Source organism: Notamacropus eugenii, chromosome 3 (assembly GCF_028372415.1).
Source record: "Notamacropus eugenii isolate mMacEug1 chromosome 3, mMacEug1.pri_v2, whole genome shotgun sequence".
Lineage (NCBI taxonomy): Eukaryota > Metazoa > Chordata > Mammalia > Diprotodontia > Macropodidae > Notamacropus > Notamacropus eugenii.
Genome location: NC_092874.1, coordinates 149,411,697 through 149,438,859, shown reverse-complemented (window position 1 = coordinate 149,438,859; position 27,163 = coordinate 149,411,697). Strand labels below are relative to the sequence as shown.

At 35.0% G+C, this 27,163-nt stretch overlaps 1 protein-coding gene across 1 annotated transcript in view; it reads right to left on the bottom strand.

The window, feature by feature from the left end:
* NAMPT (nicotinamide phosphoribosyltransferase) overlaps positions 1-27,163 on the bottom strand; it is a 48,815-nt gene that overhangs the window by 19,984 nt on the left and 1,668 nt on the right. The window contains exons 2-6 of the mRNA XM_072653076.1: positions 12,832-12,988; positions 10,432-10,535; positions 7,463-7,591; positions 2,051-2,209; positions 868-1,004 (exon numbers count right to left, since the gene is read on the bottom strand). Of these exons, the coding sequence (XP_072509177.1) occupies positions 868-1,004; positions 2,051-2,209; positions 7,463-7,591; positions 10,432-10,535; positions 12,832-12,988 (686 nt within the window). The remainder of the gene's footprint in view (positions 1-867; positions 1,005-2,050; positions 2,210-7,462; positions 7,592-10,431; positions 10,536-12,831; positions 12,989-27,163) is intronic.

Here is a 27,163-nt window from a genome sequence, read left to right as displayed (position 1 = left end):
TGGTCCTACAGGACAAAAGAGAAGATGGGGACAAGGGAAGGGAGGGATGATAGAAGAGAAGGCAGATTGGTCATAGGGGCAATTAGAATGCTTGGTGTTTGGGGGGGGAGGGGATAAAAGGGGAGAAAATTTGGAACCCAAAATTTTGTTAAAATGAATGTCAAATAAATACATTAAAAAAATAAAATAAAATAAAATAAAAATTTGTTTTAAGGCAGAGGTGACTATAATTTGACATTATTTATCTGCATACAATAAACTTGTTATCTCTAAGGAGTTTTTGCTAAAATGGTAAATATGTCTTTGGAATCTTTTTTTAAAATCCAACATTTCTATCCAAAGTAGGCAAAAGCAAAATCCAATCTGGCCCATTATATAAAACCCAGAATTAGTACAGTCCAAATTAACGACGTTTTGTGTGTGTGTGTTCGTCCTTCGTTGCCAAAGACGATCATGCCATTAGAAAAATGATGACATGACTTGCACTTGACTTTGTTTTGAGTGAGGGAGGGCTGTTGCAGGTCACCAGCCTCACTTCTCCTCCAGAGCCATCTGAATCCAGTGACCAGATATTCATCAGGATGACTGGAGATGACCCAGGATGAGGCAATTGGGGTTAAGTGACTTGTCCAAGGTCACACAGCTAGTGAGTGTCAAGTGTCTGAGGTGAGATTTGAACTCAGGTGCTCCTAACTCCTGCACTCATGCTTTATCCACTGTACCACCTAGCTGCCCCTAATGACGTTTTATTACAGTACTAAACTAAGGTCAAACAAAATATTATTAGGTAACAAAAGAAACAAATTATTTTTATTAATTTTGATAATAATTTTAAGGGATTAGAGCAAGAAAAATCAGGATTTTTACCTATGTTCTGCAGCCGGAACAGAATATCCAGGCACAGGGTCTTTTGTTCCATAGTATTTTTTAATTAAAGCAATTCCTGCTACTGTATCAGTTCCCTTGAAGTTAACCAAATGAGCAGATGCTCCTATACCAGCTGTCTGAAAACATGCATAAGTACATATTACATATACACACACATATATATACACATTCTTATAAATATACAGTGCAAAAAACAAAAAAAAGATCATTTTTTTCAGTAACTAGTGAAGCAGTATGTACATCAAATATGCTATAATTATCTATGTAACAGTTCAGTTTTCCTAGTTATATATTTATGTAAGTATTGTATACACACACACACACACACACACACACACACACACACACACATGCACACATAAAAATACTTATATAACTTAAGGTTTCAATGATCAGTATCCATTGTTTTAAGCTTTTGGAGAAGCAACCTAAAAGATTGTTTTCAAATTTTATTTTCTATAATCAAGGGTCAAGCCATAAACTTTCATTAATAAATTCTTTGGGGGATGAGGGGAGACTCTTACTAACAAGTAGCCTAAGCAAAAAGGGTGTTGAGGTAAATTTTAGTTTCCTGAATCTAAATCTAATCTTCCTGAATCACTAAATCTGGGATGTTGGTACTGACACTAGTATAAACCTTCTGAAAGTACTCCTGGACCTCAAACATTAGGGTCACCTGGAAGAGTAAGAGTTGACCTTCAAGGTCCTTTCTAGCTCTACGTGTTGCCATCCAGATCATAGTTAGCTGAGTCCTTATCAGGGAGACTGGGCAGAAGAATATGCCCAACTGTGTCAAAAGGTCCATTGAGTTTCTAACCTAGGGCAAATAGAGGAAATGCCCCAACTAATGTACAAATGGGAAAGAAATGCATGTCTTGGACTTGATGCACTGGGTCTCCTGAGGTTATTTCTATCTGATAAAGATAATGACAATAAATGAGTGAATAGAACACATCCTCTTAATAACAGAGCAAGAAACATTATTCTACTGAACAAAATTCCTATTTTGGGAAATGTACATCTCTCCATACAACCTCACTGGGATTTCATGAATGTAATTAATTAGAACCAATGTCATCAACACCTTCCCCTCCCCCTCATCACAAATTTGCATTAATATTCATTTGACTCAATGTTCACAAAACTCCTAGTAATCACATACCTCTTGTGAAGAAACTCCTCTATAGCCAAAATCATGTAATTTGTACTCCAGGCCATCTAGGTTACCAGATGTTTCCATCAAATATTTTGCCAAAATTTTCTTCTGCTCTCTGGAATTTGTAGCTACTGTGATTGGATACCAGGACTGAACAAGTATTGTCTATGTATTTATAAGACAAAACAAACAAAAAAATCAAACGTATTGATGCATGAAAACTTGAAGAAATAAAGTTATGCTTGGTACTGCTTAGATAGTTATATCATCTTGGGCAGGGATTCTTAATTTGGTGTCTACAAACTTGTTTCTTAAAAATATTTGATAATTTTATTGCAATATAATTGGATTTCTTTGTAATCCTAAATATTTTCTGTATTTTAAAGAGCTTATTATGAAATGGGAGCCCACCCATAAGCTTCACCAGATGGGCAGAGGGGATCCTTGATAAAAAATGATTAAGAATCCCAAATATGGGGTAAGAAAAAAGAACTAAAATTTGAAAACTTTTGAATTTAAAAAAATAGAGAATCTTTCCTCTTAGAAACTTGTTGAGGAGACAAGAAATAACAGAGAAAATAACCTTTGGCATTACAACATTCTTTCCATATCAAAGGAAAATCACCAGAATCTTAAAACCATCTTTCACTAGCAGTTCATTAAAGATAAAAAGTTTGGATTTATTCAAGACTTTTTTGGGAGATTTTCTAAGCAATAACTGCTTACCCACTAGGGTCACATTTCCAGCTAAACACTAAGACTAGAGCCATTTGAAGACAAATGCTGTTAAAATAATGATTCCAAGCAACCTGAAAATTCCATCTAAGAAAATATATCACAAACTCCAATAAAATTACTGGCAGGTACTAAATTCAAGTAGAAAAAATTGTCTCATTGGGTTTAAAGACCAATATCATGCTCTTTCAAATAATACCTAGTCTCATGGAATATGATAAGCAAATTTTATAATTTCATTAATGCATATAGTAAGTAGTCTTCTACTAACACACTAAAAAAGATATACTAAGAAATTCACTTATTTTAATAAGACTATGGCATCATTATTATTGAAAATGACACTGAATTTTTTAAATTAATAAATTTTAACTCATAAAAAGACAAACCTATTTGCATTCCACTAAAAAACTAAGACTAATTGTTTCAGGTTGAAACACATGGCTTAGGATCCAATGTCATATATAAAATTTAAGATGAACTTGAAATACTTCTTTTAGTCTAACTAAAAAGCTAAGACTATAAAATCTAAAGCAACAGTACTACAACTAGGCAAATATACAATTTAGTAAAAAAAAGTTACTAATAGTAGTCAGTAAAAGCTTTATATCTATTTCATATATTCTCTCATAGGAATGAGTGAAAAATATTCATCATTTATGAGTTTCCAAGCACTGTGTTAAGTGCTAGGTATATAAATAAAAAGAAAAAAGCAAGAGAGGGCTTGTTTCCAAGGAGCTTTCATATAAAGAGGAAAAAATACATAAGAGAAAGGGGAAGGGTGATTTGGTTTGAGAAGACACCATTACAGTAAGTGGAACAGAGCTGATGTGACATGCACTTTGTAGGAATAATGGCAGTATTGATTGGATAGTTCCAGAGTTAGGAAGTTAAGAGGAAAGAGTATTTATAGCATAAAATAACAGGAAGTTCTAGACCTGTAACAATACATAAGGATGGTAAATGGTGGCCAGTGAAGATGCTTTTTATAGACCCCTTTTAAGCCTGCCACCACCAAACAGTGCTCTCCACTCACAAAAAAATATGGCATTAGAGATGTAATAACTTCAGGTAACAGTTCCAAATTTGTTTCTCAATCAAGAAGCATGGATACATTACTGCTCAAATTGTATACAGAGTAGTATTAGACTTTTTAATAAATGAGCCATGTTTTCCTTACATTGGCTTACACCTCCCTTAACTCTATGACAAAAGTGTTTAAAATTTTAGAAGCTAATAACATAAGCTAAATTAGACTACCAAGCTGTCTGAGATTATAAGTAAAACTAGAGGATAAGAAAATCGGCTCCTTGAGGGCAGAGACTGTTCACTTCTGTCTTCTTATCTCCAATGCCTAACACAAAGAAGACATTTCTTATATACTTGATCAATGAGTAACTAAGTATGGTCTGTATAATTCTCTTTAAATCACACCAAATTCTTGGTGAAGTATAATAAAAATAAGTAAAAGTATGAAGCATACGCCTTGTAAGGAAATATTAATAGGACTACTAGTTATTTAGACCTTGGAAAAAAAGGCTAAGGGGTTAATTTCCTGTCTTCAAGTACACAAAGGAAAGCAGGATGCTGAACAATTACTTTCTAATTCCATAAAAAGCCCAAATGGATTTAAACAAAAAAATAGACCTAAATTTCACTGAAAGAGTCTGGTTACACATAAGACCAACTTCTTGACTGAAATGGTGATTAAACCTTGGAAGAAGGTACCAAAGCAGAGCAGGGAAAATAAATTATCAGATGATTCAATATTGTAAAAAGTTTATTATGTATGAATAACCAAATCTCTAAGATGGTTTGATATTCAATGAGAAGACCATACTAAATATCCTCAAGTTGTCATGTAATTTCGTGATTCTCTGAACCTCCCAAAATACATTATGAACCACATAAGCTACACAAATAATGGACAGAACTTTTGAGGTATCCACCTATAGCTCAATCCTATATTGTACAACATATATATAGTTCTCACCACCACAAAAAAAAATATGTTAAAACTTGCAACGATTCACTGGATCAAAAGAATAAATACATGCTCTATCATGAGTGAATGTTTTTGCCACATATGGGCACTAGATTATGAATAGTTAAAATTCTTGAAGGGGGAGAGTCAAGATGGCATAGTGAGAGGTAGCACTTATGCCTCAGCTTCTCTACAACAGCACAGAAAGCATGCTAGACTGAATTCTGAAATTCAAGGAATTTCAATGAAATTCAATAAAAAGTTACAGTGGGTCATTTTTTCCATCCCAGGACAGCTTAGAAAAACAAAGGTGTGTGGACTCTAGAGTGAGGCTGGACAGGAGCACAGCACAGAAGTGGCAGGGAGCATTCTAGCTATCCACAGATAGTATTGCAACTGAACATTGGGGCAGGAAACAGTACAGTAGAAAGAGATACCAGGGGACCCCCTGACAGGGGACTACCACTGGGAGCAGAAACATATGCCATCTGACAGCTGTCTCCCATTACCCAGTCCTGGGTCATAGATCCAAGGTAGAGAGGAATGGTCTTGAGGGAACATATAAAGAGACAAAAGCTTTGGTCAAACATCCCCTCCAAAAATGAGCAGTACACAATACTAATACAAAGTCCAAAACCAATAAACAGGCTAGAAAAATGAGCAAATAAACAAACAAAAAGAATCTTACCATAAGAAAAAGCTACTATGGTGACAGGAAAACAAGCTATAAGGAGAGAGTGACTTGGAATATCTACAGCAAAACTTCAAAGAAAAATGCAGACTAGATAAATAGGCCAAGTAAGAATTCTTGGAAGAATAAGAACAAAAAAGAAGATTTAAAAATAAAAGGGTGAAAGAAAAACTGGTTAAAGAAGTAAGAACTATGCAAGAAAATTATTGAGACTTAATAGGCCAGCTAGTGCTGCAGTAGATAGAAGACCAGCCCTGGAGTCAGGAGGACCCAAGTTCAAATTTGACCTCAGACACTTGATACTTAGTAGCTGTGTGACCCTGGGTAAATCACTTAACACTGACTGCCTTGGAACAAAAAAAAGAGAAAGAAAGAGAATTAACAAGTTGTTAAAAAAAGGGTACAAAATGACATTGAGGAAAGTATCTTCTTAAAAATTAGAATTGGTCAAGTGAAATCTAAAGACTCCATGTGACATAAAGCATCAAGAAGCAATAAAACAAAGTTGAAAGTTTTTTAAATGTTAGAAGAAAGTGAAATATCTCTTAGGAAAAACAATTAACCTGGAAAAACAGGCAAGGAGAAATCATTTAAGAACCACTGGACTACCTGAAAGATGTGAACAAAACAAAAAAAAAGGCCTAGACATCATAATTCAGAAATTTTATATATAAAAGATAACTGCCCAGATAACTCAGAACCAGAAGGTAAAGTAGAAACTGAAATACACTGGTCATCACCTGAAAGAAATCCCAAAATGAAAACTCCCAGGAATATTACAGCCAAAATCCAAAATTTCCAAGTTGAAGAGAAAATACTACCAAGAAGCCAGAAATAAAGTATTCAAACACTAATGAACCACAGTCAAGATCACAAAAGATTTAACAGCTACTACTATAAAGGAATAGAGGGCTTAGAATATGATATTGGAAAAGGCAAAGGAGCTAGGATTATAGCCACCCAATAAATAACCCACCCAATAAAACGAGTATAGTCCTACAAAGGGAAAAAATGGACATTTAATGATATGGAGGGCCTCCAACCACTTTTAACGAACAGAACAAAGCTGAAGAGAAAATTTAACACTCAAACACTGCTATTTTGTACTTAAAGCAAAAGATCAATATTTTAAAAGGATCTGTGACATTTTAGGCAAAGATTTGTCCCTTCAGGATGTATTTGCTTCTTACAGAATATCACACAATCCACTTCTTATAGAAGTGAATGTTAAAAACTAAAAATAAATTAATAAAAAGAAAAAAGAACTTTAAAAAAAAAGGAAATGACAATCTACTTTAAGAATTTCACAAAATTTCAGTAAGTTATCAGTTTGACTTGAAATAAAATATTTCCAAGACAGATTCTTGGAGCTCATTTCTCAAGTAGTTTTCAATCTTCTCTGTGTAATTTTGTAAATATATTTCACATAAAAATAAAAAGTGAATAATAAACAGGCTAACACCTTATTTGGGAGAGGGAGAAAGAGAGTAAAGAGATATAAATCAAATTTGAAATGCAGAGAATCACAAAGGAAAACAATTAGTAAAATCTAGTCATAAAAATATTTTTAAAAAATTGATGGACCCCAAGTTAACATCTTCTGTTCTAAGGTAATATCTCTTATGGATAAATCTCTCAATGAAAGCACTAAGAGGTTTAAAGTTAGTGAATAAATATCAAAATCTGAAAAATAACATTGCTCAAGTGTAACTGTGAGAAAGTTGATAATACAGATTTGAAATCTAAACTCATGACTCATAATTTGAACCCCCAGACTTAGAGAGCATTTAGTTCAATCTATCCATTTTACAGATGAGAGAACAAAAACCCAAAGAATGACTTGGTCACAAAGGTCACTAATGGAGTAATTTGGGATGATTATCTAGCTATAGCATATGAATATATATGTGTGTGTGTGTGTGTGTGTGTGTGTGTGTATCTCAATTTATATCTCTTTTCTTGATACCATTCTAATTAAAATCAATGAGACTCACAAATAAAAATTCACCTCAATCCAATTTGTAAGCCAATAGCATTCTGGATCTGTGTTTTCCACTGTGAAGAGAACATTTCCTCTGGGAATGACAGAACCCTCAGGAACTGCTTTTACTTCTATCGGAAGATGGCCATCATATTTCTGTTAGGAAATAATAACTAATTTATTCATTCAAAAACACAGTGAGTATCAACTAGTTCAGTAAGCAATTTAACTTTACTAAAATTACCTATATGGTTCTATAAATGAATATACTTTACCACATTAAAACCAACATACCAGTTCAAATTATTGCAATATCTATGGTATAGAAATTAATTCAGTAATATTCTGTGAACAATACTTAAAAGAAGTAAAGTAACTGTTACTAGAACATGCAGCTAGTTTCAAATTCATTAAAAAAAACATTAGTTGCTTCTTTACATTTAAATAAAGGATGAACTTATTATATTGTTACATTTCCAAAAGTATATACCTTCCTGCTATAGCAGTTCTAACCTTGAAATAACCACAGGTAAGTAACAGTACAAGGAAAAGTTAAAAGGTGATTTCTTCTGAAGATGGGAAAAGATCATCATGAATACTTTCTTTTGTTGGAAGAAATTAACTACGTTTTTATTTGTTAATCTTTTAATAATGGATGAAAGTACTTATAGGAAAAGGAAAACTATAATTGACTCACAGAACTGGAAGGGCCATCAGAGGTCATCCAGTATAACAAAGAACTCTTCTATGACATACTCAACAAAGCCATCCATATATTGCTATAAAACCTCTCTTTAGTGAAAGGTAGCTTACTATGTCCCAAGTCATCCCCTTCTATTTATGGATAACCCTAATTATTAAAAAGTTTTCCTTATATCAAGTCCTTGTCTCTGTAGTTCTACCTGCTGCTCTTGGTTGTGCCCTCTTGGATCCTGTAGAATGTGAAGACAACTATTAGATCCCTCTTCTAAACATTCTCTTCTCCAAAGTAAACACTGCCAGTTTCTTTTACCAGTCCTCATTTGGCATGATCTTGAGGCCCCTTTGCCCTCCTAGTAACCTTCCTCAGGACACTCGCCAGTTAATCAATGTCTTTCCTGCAGTTACTGCTCTGAACAAAATATAATACTCATGGTATGGTCTGATAAGGTAAGGAGATATCAGTACTATCCCCTCTCTAATTTTAGGTACTATAGCTCTCTTAATACAACTTAAGACTGCATTAATTTTTTTGGTTTTTATCACACTGACAATTCATATAATTTTGCAGCCTGCTAAAAATTTTTTTCAGATGGTCTGCTGCCTAGTTCTGTCTTCCCAATCTATTATCTATGAAAGTTGATTAACCTCATTGATGACTTGTACCAAACTTGCAATCTACTAAAAACCCAGTGTCTTTCACAAGAAAAACCATTTAGTTATGTCTCACTATCTTGCACTTTGGTTAAAAAAAAAAAATCGACTGCTAAAGCATCTGTTCCTATAATTAAAAAAATTATGAGTAGTCTATAAAATTTCATTATTCTAGTCTGTCAAGTTATTTCTGGATACCAAAGTTGTTAGCTGGCTCTCTCAACGTCATGTTATTCAAAAAGTGGAAAAGCATGTTTGTTATATTTTAATAGGCTTCCTAGTCTTTGATAGAGAGCAAAATTTGGATCCAGGTTTGACCTAACTGAATTTCTAAATTCTTTGCCATACTTCTCTCCAAAATCAGATTCAAGGTAAGCCTTTACTTACCATATCTAATATACATTTTATCAGACTTTATATGGATAAAATTTAATTTATTGATAAACCAAGAAAAATTTTAAAAGTCTGAAATTTTGTTTCGATGATTCAGACAAGATGATTAGTAAAGGTAAATGAGGTAAATGACATGTATGAAAGACATATGGCAACTAATGAAACAAATAAATATGTACAATCAGACAATGAAGTAAATTATCAATGACCATGGATAATAAAATAAACAGAATGATAACACTTATGAAATGCTTGTTAATTAAGTAAATCCAATAGGCAGGACTTGTAGAAGGATGTGAAACTTGACCACTGAAACAAGTGCCCACAATAATGAGGTCACAGGTTCATTAAAATACTGAAATATGCTATCCCTATATACAAAATATGCTGGAGATATCTATATGTATATGTATATAGATATATATATTTCACATAAACATATACACATTCACAGACATGCACAATATAATGAAGAAAATCAATAGAGCAAATAAATCATGATTCGCTTTCTGAAAAATCACTTTGAAAAGGATTAAGTGCTATACAGATGAAATGCTCCATTCTTCTAAGTGCTTAGGTGTTCAAGTAATAGATTCATTCATGTAATAAAAATTGACATTACTAACCACATAGGGAAAATAAAAGACAGCAAAAAACTTCACCCAACTGTTCAGTCTATCCCAAGGAAAACTGATGTGCTATGAATTTTAAATAACAAAAATCCATCATGTTAGTAAGAATGAAAGTTGCAGGTAACCCAAAGGTCAACAGAAAGATACATGTTGTCCATATACAGGTTGCAGAATATTATGATGACAACGGACGTGGAAGAAGTAGCCTTAGGGAGATCATTTAAAAAAAGTTCAATTGGTTACGTAGCAATAGCAAAGGATAACAGTTTAAGTGTTGCACTGGTACCCACAAAATATAAAAAGTCCTAAAGAAAGGCCTCTAGCATGATAAACCGAACTGCAAAAGCTTTATGGGAGAATGTGGACAAAAATCTCACAGGATGAGTAGGCACTCATCATGAGCAGCAATCCTCAATTAACAGAGGAAATAGTTATACTGCTATACCTTGATGACAGATCTAATGAACTATTTTAAATTATCTTCACCATAACAGCTTTTCTGATAGCTTTTGTATTCAAGACACAAAATCTTAACTATGAATCTGAGAATTATCTTTCCATTCTAAGTCCTTTTGCAAGAGTCCTTGAATTAAAAAAAAAAATCAAAACAATTTTTACCTCAAGAATATAACTCCATCCCTTTTCATTAAAGACATCATCTTGAAAATGCTCTCTGTAGACCTCTTTGGCTTCCTGGATTTTTTCTTTGGTCACTACTTTGCCTAAAAATAATAAACAACTCCTGTTTATATTGCTAAAAGGATTTCATGTGCTACCTTTTACCTAAAATGTGTCTGTCCTGGGGCTAACCTTTGAAATACTGTCCCCATTTTATAGACAGAAGAAACAAGAACTGAGAGTTTAAATTACTCATCCAGAGCCAATGGCAGAGCTGGAAAAGGAACTCAGAACTTCCAACTTCTAGTCTCTTGCTCTCTGCATAAAAGATAAATCTTTATTTTAATAGGGGATATTATATATATGTACACACACACATATATATATATATATATACACACTCTTTTGTTATTTAAATATACACCATGCTTTTTTTTTTTTTTTACAAAAATTAAATTTGGGAGAATGATACAGCTGATATGCAATCTAATACATATCCCCAGGTGAACCTCTCCACCCTCAACCTCCCATTTTATTTGAGAAGAGTGGAGAGAGAACTGAATTACTTTAGGAACTGGCAACAGATTTAACTATTTAGGTCACCAATTCTCATACAACCCATGTCACAGGAGACTGAAAGGCATTACCATCTGATGATGTTTGGTGGTCTATATGAAGTGAGTTGTTGGATTCAGTCCTGTTCTTGGTGGACAGATGTCCACAACAAAGCCATAACACCACCTGGCAACCTTGGTTGACACTTAGCAGAGAAGCCAAGGATTGACTGTGGTCTCTCCCAAACAGTGGTGAGGTACATTGGCAGGGCGGTGTGGGGAAAGCTTGAACTGCTATCTGTGATGTACCTGCCCTGGGGTTAAAATAAAGGATTTCAGTCTCCAGGACTGGCAATCCAATGACTTTCACAAATACTAATTTAATACCAAATAATATAAATTTTAAATATATCTCTATTTTAAAGACACGCTTATGTTGAAGAATTTAATCAAATGCCCTCTCAGTCTTTGATAGTTTCCAGTACACAAGACAGTGGTTGACTCATTAAAAAACACCTGGGCTGGGGGAGAGGGGTCAGTCATTGTTAATGGTTTTAAACCTCTGCATTTTAGCTGGGTTTTTGGTCAGTATGTCCTTTCTAAGTTGTCTAGTTTTAAACAACAACCCTAGAGAAATGGGACTATTATTGCACAGAATTTAGTATCAGAATCTGTACTCAAGTCAGAAGATATTTCCTTATTAGAGAATTGTAAAAATTGAGATTTTCTGAGATACGTGAATATCTTGGCAAAGAAATGTTAGTCCCTTTGAAGAACACTTAAATATTGTGAGACAAAGGACAGGTTGAGAAGGGCAGTGAGTTGTGTGAATGTGGGAGTGTGGAATAAAAAAGATAATGGGAAGGGATTAAAGGATGTAAGGGGAGAAGAGGGCAGTTAAGGTTTGCACAAATATTGAAGGTTAAAATGTAAAATAATCTATAGATTTTACATTATTCCCATATAATGAGAAAGACAACCATCCATCAATAAATTTAAAAAGACATAATTTTAAGATATAAAGTATTAAATGTTATATAATACATTATAATAAGTAGTTATAATTTAAAATTTTCCAGATTAAAAACAAATTCGTTAACAGGAGTTAATGGCTTATTTATGTATTAGAAAAAATATTAACATATGACCATAATTTTTTTCTCCAAATTATAACTGAATTTTAAATTCCACAATTTTGAGGTCTAAGTCCCCCAAGTTAAAGCTTCTGATATCAGAATAGTAGTTATGCAAAAAAATTTCATAAAATAAAGTATGTAAAGTTAAGCTGGGGCGCCTTAACATTTTTTGTGGCATGGACTCCCCTTGAGCAGTCTGGTGAAGTCTATGGACTCCATCTCAGAAGAAAGTTTTAAACGTATAAAACAAAATACATAGCATTACAATTTCATTTACAGATCAGTGAAAAGAAAGATTTAAAATTCTTCCCATTCAAGTCCATGGATTCCCTGAAATATCATATATCACACACATATATACACACACACACATATACATGTAAATATATATGTGTGTGTATGTATACATATACATGTATTACATATGTCCAGGACCTCCAAATAAATAACTTATCAAAAGGAAGAAGTCCAATAATAGGCAAAGAATAATTAAAAGAAGCTTAAATTATAAAGTTTAACCACTTTACAAAACTTTTTCTAATTCTGAAAAATAAGCTAGACATATTAAATAAATTTAGTAAACATAAAAAATTAGGTTGCTCAGGAAATTATTTTAACTCTCAGAATTCAGCACGATTGGAGAAAGAATTATGAAAGTTTATGTTAAAGGAATGGCTTAAAAAACAAACTGGGAAAAGAATAAGTAATACCTTTTAAGTACTTATTAAGAATGTACTGCAACCCGTAAAATACAGTTTCCTCATATTTCACCTTCCTTACTTTGGAGTTTTCAGTCTTCTTTTCACGGCATTCAAAGTAGGAGTAAACTTTACTTGTATTGGGTGGATACTGCTTATAATGAGTAACCTATGTGAAGAGAAGCACATTAGTAAAGATACTGTTTGATATAAGCAAACATATACACACACATATATAGACACACACACACACATATAGACACACACACACATATATAGACACACACATACATATACACATATATGTAAAAACTTTAAAAAGTTGAAAATATTTCAAAGCTTCAAAAGAGAAAGCAAGATGCAACAGTGGAAAGAATGCTACATTAGAAGTTAGCCCCTACTACTTAGACAAACCAGTCTTACTGGGCCTCAGTTTCCTCATCTGTAAAATGAGGGGATGGAATAAGTAGATGAATTCTGAGGACATTTCCAGTTCTAAATCTATGATTCTAAACAATTAAATCTGGCATATGACCCCTTACTGACTACTGACCAATCTGAATATTATTGTTACTAGGTGATATTCATACTTCGATGAAAAAAATGTTTACACCAGAGTCCAGCCCCTAATATGAGCAGCAGCTGGGTGATGCAGTGGATAGAGTGCCAGGCCTGGAGTTAGGAAGACCTGAGTTCAAATGTAACCTCAGACAATTACTAGCTGCGTACCCTGGGCAAGTCACTTAACTCTGTTTGCCTTAGTTTCCTCCTATGTAAAATGATCTGGAGAAGGAGATGGCAAACATTCCAGTAACTGCTAATAAACCCCGAATGAGGGTCACAGAGTGAGTGAGTCATGACTGAAATGACAGGTCTAAAATCCAGGAGCAGCTGAAAAAAAATTTCTCATGCACTGGTTACATCACTAAATTAATTTTCTAATTGGGATAGATAGGGCACCAAAGCCTGCACAATAAATGTCAAACCACATATCTTGATAAAAATAAGAGATATTTTCACACAAACTTTCTTTTCAAGAATTTGGGTGAAAGAGTTAAGATTTTTCTGCTTCTGCTTCAGACAAAAATTGTAAATAGTAACCAGGCTAATTTTAAACACAATTTTATTCCAGTGCCCAAATATGTTTTGTCATATTAATAGTACCATTTTAACAACATAAAACAAATGGAGACTATGTTCATTTTCCCAGCAGCAAAGTAAGAATATACTAACTTGCTTTCTTTTTAAAAAATGTTTATTTATTTTTATTTTTCAACATTCATTTTCCCAAAATTTTGAGTTCCAAATTTTCTCCCCCTCTCTCCCCTCCCCCTACACCAAAACACCATGCATTCTGATTACTCCTTTCCTGAAACTGCCCTTCCTTCCATCACACCCCTCTCTTCCCTTATCCCCATCTTCTCTCGTTTCTTGTAGGGCAAGATAGATTTCTATACCCTATTACCTGTATTTCTCATTTCCCAGTTGTATGCAAAAGCAATTCTCAACATTCGTTCCTCAAACTTTGAGTTCCAACTTCTCTCCCTTTCCTCTCTCTACCCATCCCCACTGAGAAAGCAAGCAATTCAATATAGGCTATATACATGTACCTTTGCAAAAGATTTCCATAACAGTCATGTTGTGTTAGACTAACTATATTTCCCTCCATCCTATTCTGCCCATTTATTCTATTCTCTCTTTTGATCCTGTCCCTCCTCAAAAGTGTTTACTTCTAATTACTCCCTCTTCCCATTTGCCCTCTCTTCTATCATCCCCCCCCCCACTTATGTACTTCTCCCCTACTTTCCTGTAGAGTAAGATAGATTTTCATACCAAATTGAGTGTGCATGTTATTCCCTCCTTAAGCCAAATGTGATGGAAGTAAGCTTCACTCTTCCCTCTCACCTCCCCCCTTTTCCTCTCCATTGAAAAGACTTTTTCATGCCTCTTTTATGATAATTTGTCTCATTCCATTTCTCCCTTTCTCCTCCCAATATATTCCTCTCTCACCCCTTAATTTTATTTTTTTAGATATCATCCCTTCCTATTCACACACGTGTGTGTGTGTGTGTGTGTGTGTGTGTGTGTGTGTGTGTGCATAATCCCTCCAACTACCCAAATACTGAGAAAAGTTTTAAGAGTTACAAATATTATCTTTTCATGTAGGATTCTAAACAGTTCAACTTCAGTAAGTCCCTTGTGATTTCTCTTTCCTGTTTACCTTTTCATGCTTCTCTTGACTCTTGTGTTTGAAAGTCAAATTTTCTATTCAGCTCTGGTCTTTTCACCAAGAATGTTTGAAAGTCCTCTATTTCACTGAAGACCATTTTTTCCCCTGAAATATACTCAGGTTTGCTGGGTAGGTAATTCTTAGTTTTAATCCTAGTTCCTTTGACTTGTGGAATATCATATTCCAAGCCCTTTGATCCCTTAATGTAGAACCTGATAGATCTTGTGTTATCCTGATTGTATTTCCACAATACTTGAATTGTTTCTTTTTAGCTGCTTGCAATATTTTCTCCTTGACCTGGAAACTCTGGAATTTGGCTACAATACTGCTAAAAGTTTTTCTTTTCAGATCTCTTTCAGGAGGTGACTGGTGGATTCTTTCAATATTTATTTCTCCCTCTGGTTCTAGACTAGCTGGGCAATTTTCTTTGATAATGTCATGAAAAATGATGTCTAGGCTCTTTTTTTGATCATGACTTTCAGGTAGTCCCATAATTTTTAAATTGTCTCTGATGGATCTATTTTCCAGGTCAGTTGTTTTTCCAATGAGATATTTCACATTGTCTTCTATTTTTCATTCTTTTGGGTTTTTTTTTTTTTTTTGTAATTTCTTGGTTTCTCATAAAGTCATTAGCTTCTATCTGCTTCATTCTAATTTTTAAAGAACTATTTTCTTCAGTGAGCTTTTGAACCTCCTTTTCCATCTGGCTAATTGTGCTTTTTAAAGCATTCTTCCCCTCAAAGGCTTTTTGGATTTCTTTTGCCATTTGAGTTAGTCTATTTTTAAAGGTATTATTTTCTTCAGCATTTTTTTGGGTCTCCGTTAGCAAGCTGTTGACTCGCTTTTCATGATTTTCTTGCACATTCTCTTCCCAATTTTTTCTCTACCTGTCTTACTTGATTTTCAAAATCCTTTTTGAGCTCTTCCATGGCCTGAGACCATTACATATTTATCTTGGAGGTTTTGGATGCAGAAACGTTGACTTTTATGTCTTCCTCTGATGGTATGCTTTTTTCTTCCTCATCCAAAAGGATGGAAGGAAATACCTATTTACCAAGAAAGTAACCTTCTATAGCCTTATTTTTTTCCCCTTTCTGGGGCATTTTTCCAGTCAGTTACTTGACTTAGTCAAGAGAAGGGCATACTCTAGGGACCTGTAAGTTCTCAGTTCTTCCAAGGTGACATAATCAAGGGGGAGGAGTTTACTCCTCTCCTGGCCTGCACACTGGACTGGGGGCAACCAAAAACTTTTCTGCCCAGGATCTGTGGGTAGGGTTCCCTCTCCACAACTGCCTCCAGTTGTACCATGCCAGCACTCCTCCTCACCCTAGGGCCACCACTCAGGGCTGAGATCCAGGTCAGCTGCTCAATTCCCCCAGGGTCTTTAGGAGGAGGGATCCTAAAATGGACACTGCTGCTGTAGAGGTTGCTGCTGGCAGGGCCAGACTGCTTTCCCTTCTCACCCAGGTGAAAGAACTTTCTCACTGACCTTTGAAGATATCTTTGGTGTTTGTAAATTGAGCAATCTGGGAACTGCAGATGCTGCTGGGGATTCTGCATCCAGGGGCCTGCTCGGGTCCTGTCCCTGCCATGCTGCAAGGCCCACGACAGACATTTCCTATCAGCCTTCCAGGCTGCCTTAGGTTGGAAATCTCTTTCACTCTGTCATTTTGTGGCTTCTGCTGCTCTAGAATTTGTTTAGAGTCATTTTTTACAGGTATTTTATAGGCTATGGGGAGAGCTTTAACAGGTTTGTCCTTGTATTCCGCCTTCTTGGTTCTGCCTCCCCCATTGCTTCTTAATGAACTAGGTAGATCATTTCTATGGTAGAAAAGACTTTCAACTACTTTGTTCAATATATTTTTAAAATTATAAAAATAAACATTTCCAATGACAATAGGATGAAAACGTACATTCTCCAAACTGTGTGTTCTTTCACTACTGAGTTGAAGTAGCTGAAAAATTTCATCATCTAGTGGCCAACCTTGGCCACCAGATTGTGAAAAAATGTAGTTGTATGAAGTTATGATAACATTACATCTAATGATTTGGGAGACAGAAGTCAGGAGATATACTCTAGCAAGACTAAAGTCCTAGCTCTGCCACAGAGTATCTTACAAACTTGGCAATAACCTAAGTTCTTTGAATGTCAGCTTCCTTCTCTGTAAAAGATGGGTAACAGCACTTGTATTTCTTCACAGAGATGTTGCAAGGAATAAATAAGAATGTTTATAAAGCATAATATACACACATGCATGTATAGATTTATATGCATCTCTATACAGATATATAACTAGACAAACCTGTTATTTCATTGCTATCAGTAATTCCCAATGAGAAAAATCCTCTATACTAATAATTAGTATCTGCTCTTCAACTTTGTCTTAGATTTGCCGGAGGCACTAAGAATTTAAGGTCCACTTCAAAGGACAACCAACCACACCTCTCTAAGTAGTAGTGGTAGCTACCCCACAGGGGACCCAACTGCAACTGGCCAGTTGGGCAACACAGCCCAGCCTTTCCCTTCCCTTCCCTATCCACAAAGGACATCATACCCCTTACCTGCAGGTGCCCCACCCAGAGGAATGTAAATTTCGATCCCTGAAAACTCTCAAGACATCTTGGGAGAGTTCTTTCTTAAGAACCAGGCCTTCAACTCAAATCATTGGGACTCTCATTGATTAGCCAACAATAGGTCCCAGGCCAAGCCCCACTGAGTGGTCAAAATTTAGACCCTAGAGTGAATGTAAATAGCAATTGTTTCTGTTTTGGTCAGAAACCCTGAGGGTCTTCCTCTCCCAGATGGATTTTTTTCTTCTGACTAGGTAAAAGAGTCTCACTTCTTATTGAACCTTAATCATTAAATGAGCATTGCCTCAGTCAAAATGAGACCTGGAAAAGAGCTTAGGTTCAAAAAGGCCAAGGTCCTTCCACTGCATCCAGGGCCATCTCCAGTCGTCTTGATCTCCAGCTTGCCACTGGAACCAGATGGCTCCAGAGGAAAAAGTACGGCTGGTGACTTTGCACACCCTTCCCTCACTTAAATCCAATTCACTTGCATGTCATGACATCACCTCCCTGATATCATGATCCTCCTCGAGAACAAAGGACAAACAACAAGAATTTGAGTGACTTGCCTATGATCACAAAGCCAGTGGATCAGATACATTACTTGAGCCCATGTCATTGACTGAGGCCAACTCTGTATTCAAGACATTATGCTGCCTCTCAATGTATATAAAAATAGTTTTGTTTTGTTTTTTAAAGGCGATTTGGGAGCAAGTAGAAAAGAAATAGGGAAAGGAAAACAAAAACATTACTATGGTGAAAATATTTTTAAAAAACCACTCCACTTATGTTGAAAAATCTTGTGGGAATTATTAGAATCTTGCAGTTAGCTCAATTACATAATGTCTGTGGATAAAGGGCTGGATATATTGTAGATAAATGTATTAGCAGAAGTCGAGTATCATATAGTGTATGTAAGGGTCATTTATTTTTCTCCCACTTCTTGACAAGACTGAATAGGTTGTACGTAACCATCCTTTGGGACAGATAGGTGGTACAGTGGAAGCCACCTCTGAGTTCAAATCTGGCCTTAAGACACTTACTAGCTGTGTGACCCTGGGCAAGTCACTTAGTCCTATTCACCTTAGTTTCCTCATCTGTAAAATGAGCTGAAGAAGGCAATGGGCAAACCACTCCAGTGTCTTTACCAAGAAAACCTCAAATGGGGTTTTCAGATACAATTGAAATGATGTAACAGAAACAAAATACGTTACATGATTCTAAAACTTCATATGGTATTTAAAAGAATACTGCCTACTAACAATATCTATTCTATAAACTAAATAAAATTTAATAAAACCTTCATAAGAACGCTGCCTAGTGAGATTGTCTAGTCTCTAAATTAAATTGCATTTAGAAAAACACAATATGGCCCACACTCAAAGTCTGAACATATACTTTTAAAATAAACTGGGAGGGCAAATAATGTTATTTTTTTACCCCAGTGTCTAGGATAATGCTTGGCACTCAGCAGCCACTTAATGACTGCTGAGCAAAAGAATCCAATTTTAGAATATCAAGCTTTTTGAGGTGGCAAAGTATTTTAGTATTTACCTAAAAACAACAACAAATTAGTCAAGCAGACTAGGCAACTTTTTCTAACATCAACAAATTTAAGAACTTGGTATGATCAGCAAATTTCCAAACCAAAAGTTTATGTGGCAGAAAAATGGCATCTCTATCTGTCCGTAACCTGTATCTGTTGGTGTCTGAAAATACCTTTTCCTTCCTTTCCTGGTCAGGAACTGAGTACATCTTGTGTAGGAAACCCACAGTACAGAAATCTACTACACAATGCAGATAAGTTACTATCTGTAATTTATGAATTAAGAATTACTTTGGTGTACTGAGAAGTTAAGTGATTTGGTAGCAAGGTAAGAGTAGTGGATGGAATAGTAGATGGAGCACTGGGCCTGGAGTCAGGAAGATTTGCTTTCACATGCAGCCTTGGATACTTACGAGCTATGTAACACTGGATAAGTCACTTAATTTGTTTGCCTCAGTTTCCTCAACTGTAAAATGAAGATATAACAGTATCTAATTTGAAGCATTCTTTTGAAGATCAACTAAGACATTTGTAAAGTGCTTAGCATAGTGTCTAGCATATAACAGGTACTTTATATGTGTTTATTTTCTTCCCTTCTCTTCCTCTATGGCCATGATCGCAAACAGTAAGAGACAGAACTTGAATCTAGGTCTTCCTGATACCAATGCTGATTCTTTCTTCACTATGCCTCATTGCATGTCACATATTTTTTTAAAAGTCAAAAATAGCTTATTTTCTCAGTTATGATGCATAAAAACAGGAACTCTGTACAAATAGTTCTAAGAACACAAGCAACTTATGATTAGTCAGATGATTATCTAGTTTTCCTGGGCCCCTGTTTTAATTCCTTTCTTTATGCCAAATAGGCCACTGTTTTTCTCCTTATAACTTACATTAGGAAGGCCCACAGGTCCAAGGAAAATTCACACAAATCAATTCTCCAAATTTCTAAGTATTTGCTGAAAAATATTAGAGTTAAGAGATCATCAAGTTCGAATGACTAATTTTACAAGCCAGAAAACCTTGGAAAGGCAAAGTGATTTGCTTAAGGTCACAAAGCTAGTAAATAGTACAAGGAATTGAATTCACACTCTTTCTCAGTCCAATCATCTTTGCATCATGTCACACTTTTCTTGAAAGGGGTGAAAGGAAAAGATTGTTGTTGTTCAGTAGTTTCAGTCATATCTGACTCTGTGACCTCATTTGGTTGGGGGTTTTCTTGGCAAAGATGCTACTTTGCGATTTCCTTCTCCAGTTCATTTTACAATGCCATTTACAGGAAATGTAAGTAAACAGGGTTAAATGATTATCTAGGGTCACAAAAAGGAAAAGAAATTTTCAATAAGAAATTGTGGAAATTTGTATATTATTCCCCTTAAGGTCCTACTCTGATGCCTCAGGGGGGTGTAAAGGTGACCTGACAAGGTTCTCAAAGCCCATGCAACTGAAGCACAAGCTCTGATGGATCACACCAAACAAGAAAAGCTTTAAGTGCAATCTCCATGACAGACTGTATACCTGCCATATTGGAAACAGTCGTTTTTCACCATACCATCAAATTAATCGTGTGGGTGTATATGTATATATATTTAAGTGTGTGTGCACTCCAGAGTGCTACAGCAACTCACAGACAACCTGTTTGTTAAAACTTGGGGTAGGGATGATCTATATTACTAGATTATCTCAGTATTGATGAAATCAGAGATCCTTTAAGTATGGAAACACGTGACTATTCATAACAAGAACCACACAATGTAAGGTAGTACTGACACAGAAAATAGGAAACTGATAATAACCTCCCCCAAAGAAGGGCATCCCTAGGAGTGTCTCCTATATCAGTTTAGATAGATCATGAATTAGATTGTAATCATGGTATACCTGTAGCACAAACACATACCTACACTTGGTTCTAAATAGATCAAAATGGAATTATGGTCAAAGAACTGACACATACATACAGCCTGGTGTAGGAATATATTTAACTCAACAGGGAAAAAAGCAGGGGTGGAAGATGGTGGTGTGGTGGTTAAATGGGAGGATAATACTATGTCTTATTGAGGAAGAGGGAGTAATTGCAAGCAAAAATAACTTCCTGATTGTGAAGGATTAATTGCTGCAGGGGGTGGGGAAGGGAAGGGGAGGTAGCTGGAGAAAGAGCAAAAAATCTAAGGAAGTGTCTCAAATTCCCGATTAGACAATTTGGAGAATGAGTACATGAATGTAATGGAATATTTTTGTGCAAAGACAAAAAAATGATTTAAAGAAATATTCAGTAGCATGAAATAACAGCGTGAAGTGAAGACAACAATTTATACAAAGATACTGATATTGTAAGACTCTGGTCAATGTAATGTCCAACCATATTTCCAGAGGACCTATAATGAACCACGCTACCTACCTCCTGACAGAGAGCTGACGGACACAAGGTGCAGAAAGACACATGAAAGCACATAGTCTTTGTCTAGATTCAGTTCTGCTTAAGAATGGTACTCATTATGAGCTGTTTTTTCTTTCTCTCTTGGTTTTTAATTGGGTGGTGGTTGAGGGTAGAGAAGGAAGGCTTGCATTAGTAACGCTAAAAGAAAGGCCACTGTGTAACAATTTTTAAAATATATACTGAAGAGAAAAGAAAAAAGTTCAAAGGAAGCACAGACAAGCAGGATAGTTTTGATAGTTATGTCCAGACTTTATTATCCTTAAAAAGAGCAAGCATCACAAAATGAAAATTTGCAATTTCATGTACACTAGTTTGCCTCTGCTGTGTGTGTATGGAAATGTTCATTTTGCTGTTTAAGTTCAGAACAAAAAGTACTTAAAAAATAGTATATGACTTACTCCAGAAAAAAATGAATTAAAAAAATTGCCTTTGTGCTAGTATAATATATAGCTCTTCAAATTAAATAGGTTCCCTGTTGTAAATCAGTTTTTTGTTGTTATTCAGTCATTTTAGTCCTGTCTAACTCTTTGTGACCCCATTTGGGGTTTTCTTGGCAGGGATGCTGGAGGGGTTTGCCATTTCCTTCCCCAGTTCATTTTACAGGTGAAGAAACTGAGGCAAACAGGGTTAAATTACTTGTCCAGAGTCATACAGCTAGGAAGTGTCTGTGGCCACATTTGAACTCAGGAAGATGAGTCTTCCTGACTCCAGGCACTCCATCTACTGCACCACCTAGCTGCCATAATAAATTAGTACAACAATACTATTTCTGTGAAACCAGTCTAATTTTCTCAAAGGTGTTTTTAAGGCTATCAACAGTTTTCCTATTATCATATGGCCAAAAGTGATTACCATTCTACTTTTCCCATTTTGCTTACTGTCTATTTATTACATACTAGGAGATATTTAGAGCCTACCATTTTATAGCCCCAAGCAGTAACAAAATACTTTATTTCATGAATGTCTACATGACAGCATGTAAAGTCATCTGCAGAAACATCAAGTCAGTGAAATTCTGAATCATATTTACATAATACTTTTCTTCCCCAAAAAGCAATAGGAACTGGGTTATTCACACTTGACTTTAACACTACAATTAACGAAAAACTCTATTGCTGGTTACAAAAAAAAGAATAGCTGAAATGTGGTTTTATGATTATCAGTTCATTATTATTTCAGAAACACTGAATGTATATTTGAGAGCCTTTAAATCCTTAACGATTTAGTGTCTAGACATATCCCTCATTGTGCTCTAGAATCATCTCTCACACTGCCAGTTGGGTGATTTGGCACAAATCATTTAAAATTCCTGGGGTTCATACACTATAACATAAAGGGAGGATGGGTAAATCAAGGGATCACAACCTTTTCAAATGAGAAATTCTTTTTAACATATAAAAGTTTTAAGAACTCCTAAGATAGCAATTTTACCATCTACACATTGAGAAAATATAACAAAGCTAATATGAATTTATAAAGGCTTTTAAATGAATTCGTATTTTAGTACTTATACCTACATCAATTTGAAAAATAACAACACATATAATGTTAGACATCAGTCACTCTACAGAACTCTGCTTATTTGTTATGAGTCATGGCACAGTTTTTTTTGGAACTAAGGACTGAAATGCCAATGCTTGGTGCACAAGAGCTACTGAAAGGTTAAAAGGCTTGTCACATAGTAACTGTGAGTCAGGATTTGAACTCTGGGCTTTCTGATGTCAAATACAACACTGTATCCAATATGCTACATTGGGCTTGTTATGAAGAAAATATTCTGTTAATCTCAGGTTCAGTCTGAAAGGGGATAAAGTAGGAATTGGAGAAAAAATGTCTCATTCTTCTTGGGTTTCTGTTTCTTGTCTCTAAATAGTACAGGCATTTGTTCAAGAGCTCCATAAATTGTTAGCATTGAACTGGGAAGGTCACATACAATCATGACTGATAATTACATAGCACTTTAAATTTTAGAAAAAGCTTTATTTATATTATTTCGTTTAAGCTTCAACAACCTTGTGATATAGGCACTATAGGTGTTACTATTCCCTTTGGAGAGATGAGAAAACGAAACCTTCAAATATCTGTTGCATAATAAAAATGATTGTATTTTGGTTTTTTTTAAAGTAGGAATAGAACTCCAATATTACACTAAAAATAAAACAGCATGGATTAGACATGCAAAATTTTACTTTAAGCAAAACTTTTTAGGAATATATCCATTTGGCAAAAATAGAAAAAGTCAAAGCAACACTGACCAAATGTCAGTCATCAATGTCTTTTTCTTTGTGAGAAAGAAAACAAAAACAAAGCAACTTGGGAGTTTTAAAAGAATGTGTGTTCGGAAAAAGAAGGGAAGAATCCTAATGGAGGTGGGAGTAGATTCCCGGGTAGAACTGGCTTGCATGCCCATATACAATTCCATTCCACCCCCCCCCCCCCCAATATATTGTTTTCCTTACTACCTCAATTTTCTCCACTTCATTTTGTTATTGCCTGAAATTCCAGTAATTTTAAAGTTGCTGGAGTTTGCATCTTCCTTTAAGATTTAGAATCCTGAGAATCTAAAAACTCTTTAAAACACTGTTTCTATGAGAAAATGAACTACAAGTTGTAAAAAACGCCACTTAATAAATTACTTTTTAGAACAACCTAAGTCAAAGACTAACTGTACTTGATAATCAGATTTAGTAACAAACCTGTTGAAGACTATATACTGACTCAGTACGTTTTTTAGATAATATGCAGCTCTGATCTTCAAGGAAAAAAATATCTAATCAGTGTATGATATATGAAGATTCAATTAAGATTTAGCTATTTCCAGCTAAATCTTTTTACCCTTATTTATTAAGGTAAAATAGGTTCATAACCCTGTATAGTATGTTGAAGTACAGGTTTGAGAAATCAAGATAATCCCTTAGACAAATCTTTAAGGAAAGAGGTTTGATACTCAGATCCTAGGGAGGAATAAAAATCTGTTCATTTTCAAGATTCTCCAATGCCAAGATGATATGACATAAGCATGTTCCCATTGAACATTATCTGCCTGGTCTAGCAAACTGTGAATGTGCTCTTCCCATTTGGTTGGCATGATTATAGGGCTTAAGAAAAGAAGTTCTATTTTATGACTGGCATTTTAAGATTCTTAGCAAAAGAACAACCCAGATGTAATACTTCCATGTGATGTATACATCTTAATAATGTTTAAAAGCTGTATGTTGAATGAGTGACAAAGTGTAGTGGCAGGGTCACCAGGTAAACAGGGTGCAGAAATATATGTAACATAATGTAGTATAAAATCCCTGTGTTAGTCCTGAATCAGTTGCTCTATATCTTTATAAACTCAAGGGAATTTTAACTAGTGGTCTCCACTAAAACTAACTCAGGATGATGTTCATTTCTATGTGCAAATTATGGGCATACAAATCCACTCTTAGGCAATTTCAAAATTAATCTGTTAAACTATCCCAAAAAGTCAATGAATTTTTAAACTGAGAGGGCCTTTCCACTATATTATTTTGAACTAGTCTCTCAACTGCCAGGAGATAGAGGAAGAAGAGTTAGGAAACAACAAAGGAGACCAATACAAAAGACCAGACTATTAATCATCACAGTTTAGAGATTAAAAGGTGCTTGAAGAATTCATAAAATCTTCCATTTTATATCAGCATTTAATTAGGTTTATAAATATAAAATCTAGTAATGAGACGCAGTAAAGCATTTGAAATCAGAAAGACAGTAAATTTCACCTCAGACATATATGTGCTATGCAACTATCAAAGTCAATTAATTTCCCTAAACCTCAGTTTCCCTATCTGCAAAATGGAGATAAAAATAGCACCTATCTGACAAGATTGATGTATCAAATGAAGTGATTGTGCAAAGCACTTTGCAAACCTTAACTTTTAACCCATGATATAATATGCAATTCATTTCATAACCTTTTGCTGCCCTGTGTGGCACAAAATAGATTTATCATATTAAATGAAAAACATATTAGATCACGAAAAGGAAAATGACCATATCATAATAATTATTTCATAGTGTTTTATGTTTATTACCTTATTTAAGCAACTAAGTTTATATTTGCTTAAAGAGTTGTAGGAAAAAACTTAAATGTTAAAGTACACTAAGATATAAGAAAACAAACTGCTTTTTAAAATGACATACCAGAAAGCTACTGGCTCTACTTGAAAGACACCTCAATAAAGAACCTTACAGACACTGAGTGGATAAAGCACTGGACTGGGAGTCAGGACACTAAATATCTTCTAATCCCATCTCTACAGTACACTCGCTAATCAGTTGTGAAACTGGAGGCAAATCACTTCTTTGTCTTCTCATCTGTAAAATGAAGTAGTTATACTAAATGAACTCTATAGTCCTACAATTTTTGTTTTATATACTATGGTATAAATATTGCCTTGTCAGGAAATTAGAAAAATATTAGTTTAATATAGTTTATAATTCTACTAAAACTAATGGGGAAGCACATTAAGTCCATCATAAATTACATTATTGCCATATTTAGCTTTTATTAGAAGGCACTAAAGGAAAAAAATAATGTTAAGTGTTAGATCAATCTTTTCTTCATTTATAGCTTCACTTTTTAATGAAAAGAGGATATCACATTTACCTTATTATGAAAATGTTTGTATTTTAAAGGCTAGGTTAATAAATAAATCCTTCAGATCTAAGCACTAAAATATTTATATAGCTAACATTTATATAGAACTTTAAGGTTTGCAAAATTACTTACATAACAACTCTGTGAAATAGGTGGTATTATTAAAAATAGGTGATATTATTATCATAATAAATGAGGAAATTAAGGCCAAGAAAGGTTACCTGACCGGTAGGTATCTGAAGCAAAATTCAAACTCAGGTCTTCCGACCGAAGTCTCATACTCTTTCCACTAGTGGAAACTTAGATACTAATGGTTCTACCTGCAGGCAAGTGAGTGGTGAAGTGGATAGAACTTCTGGCCTGGAGCCAAAAAGACATCTCCAATCTGGTCTCAGACACTTCCTAGTTTTAAGACCTTGGGCAAGTCACTTAACCCTGTCTGCCTCAGTTTCCTCATCTGTAAAAGGAGCTGGAGAAGGAAATGGCAAAGCAGTCCAGTATCTTTGCTAAGGAAATCCCAAATGGGGTCACAAAGAGTTGGACAACTGAACAGCAAAAAGATGCCAAATATCTACTTAAGATCTGCAAACTCACCACTAATCCAATGGAACTGGAGCGATCTAACACAACAATCTAATTGTTTCAGAGTAGTGAGCTGTTTACTTTCAGTATGGAAGAGCATGGATGGACTTTGGAACCAAGGCTCCTGCTTACTTCCATGAGACTTCGGTTAAGTCATGAGCTCTCTGGGCAGGCTTCCTTAAAGGGACTGAATTAGATTACTTCTAAGGTCCTTTTCAGCTCTAAATCTATGATCCTAGGATCTCCTAGTAACGAAGAGCCATACTATTCAAAATTTCAGGGGTCTTACTTTAATGATCCATTAACACCACCTGAACCAACCACCTAGGATTCTAGGTCTCAAAACATGGTAAGTTT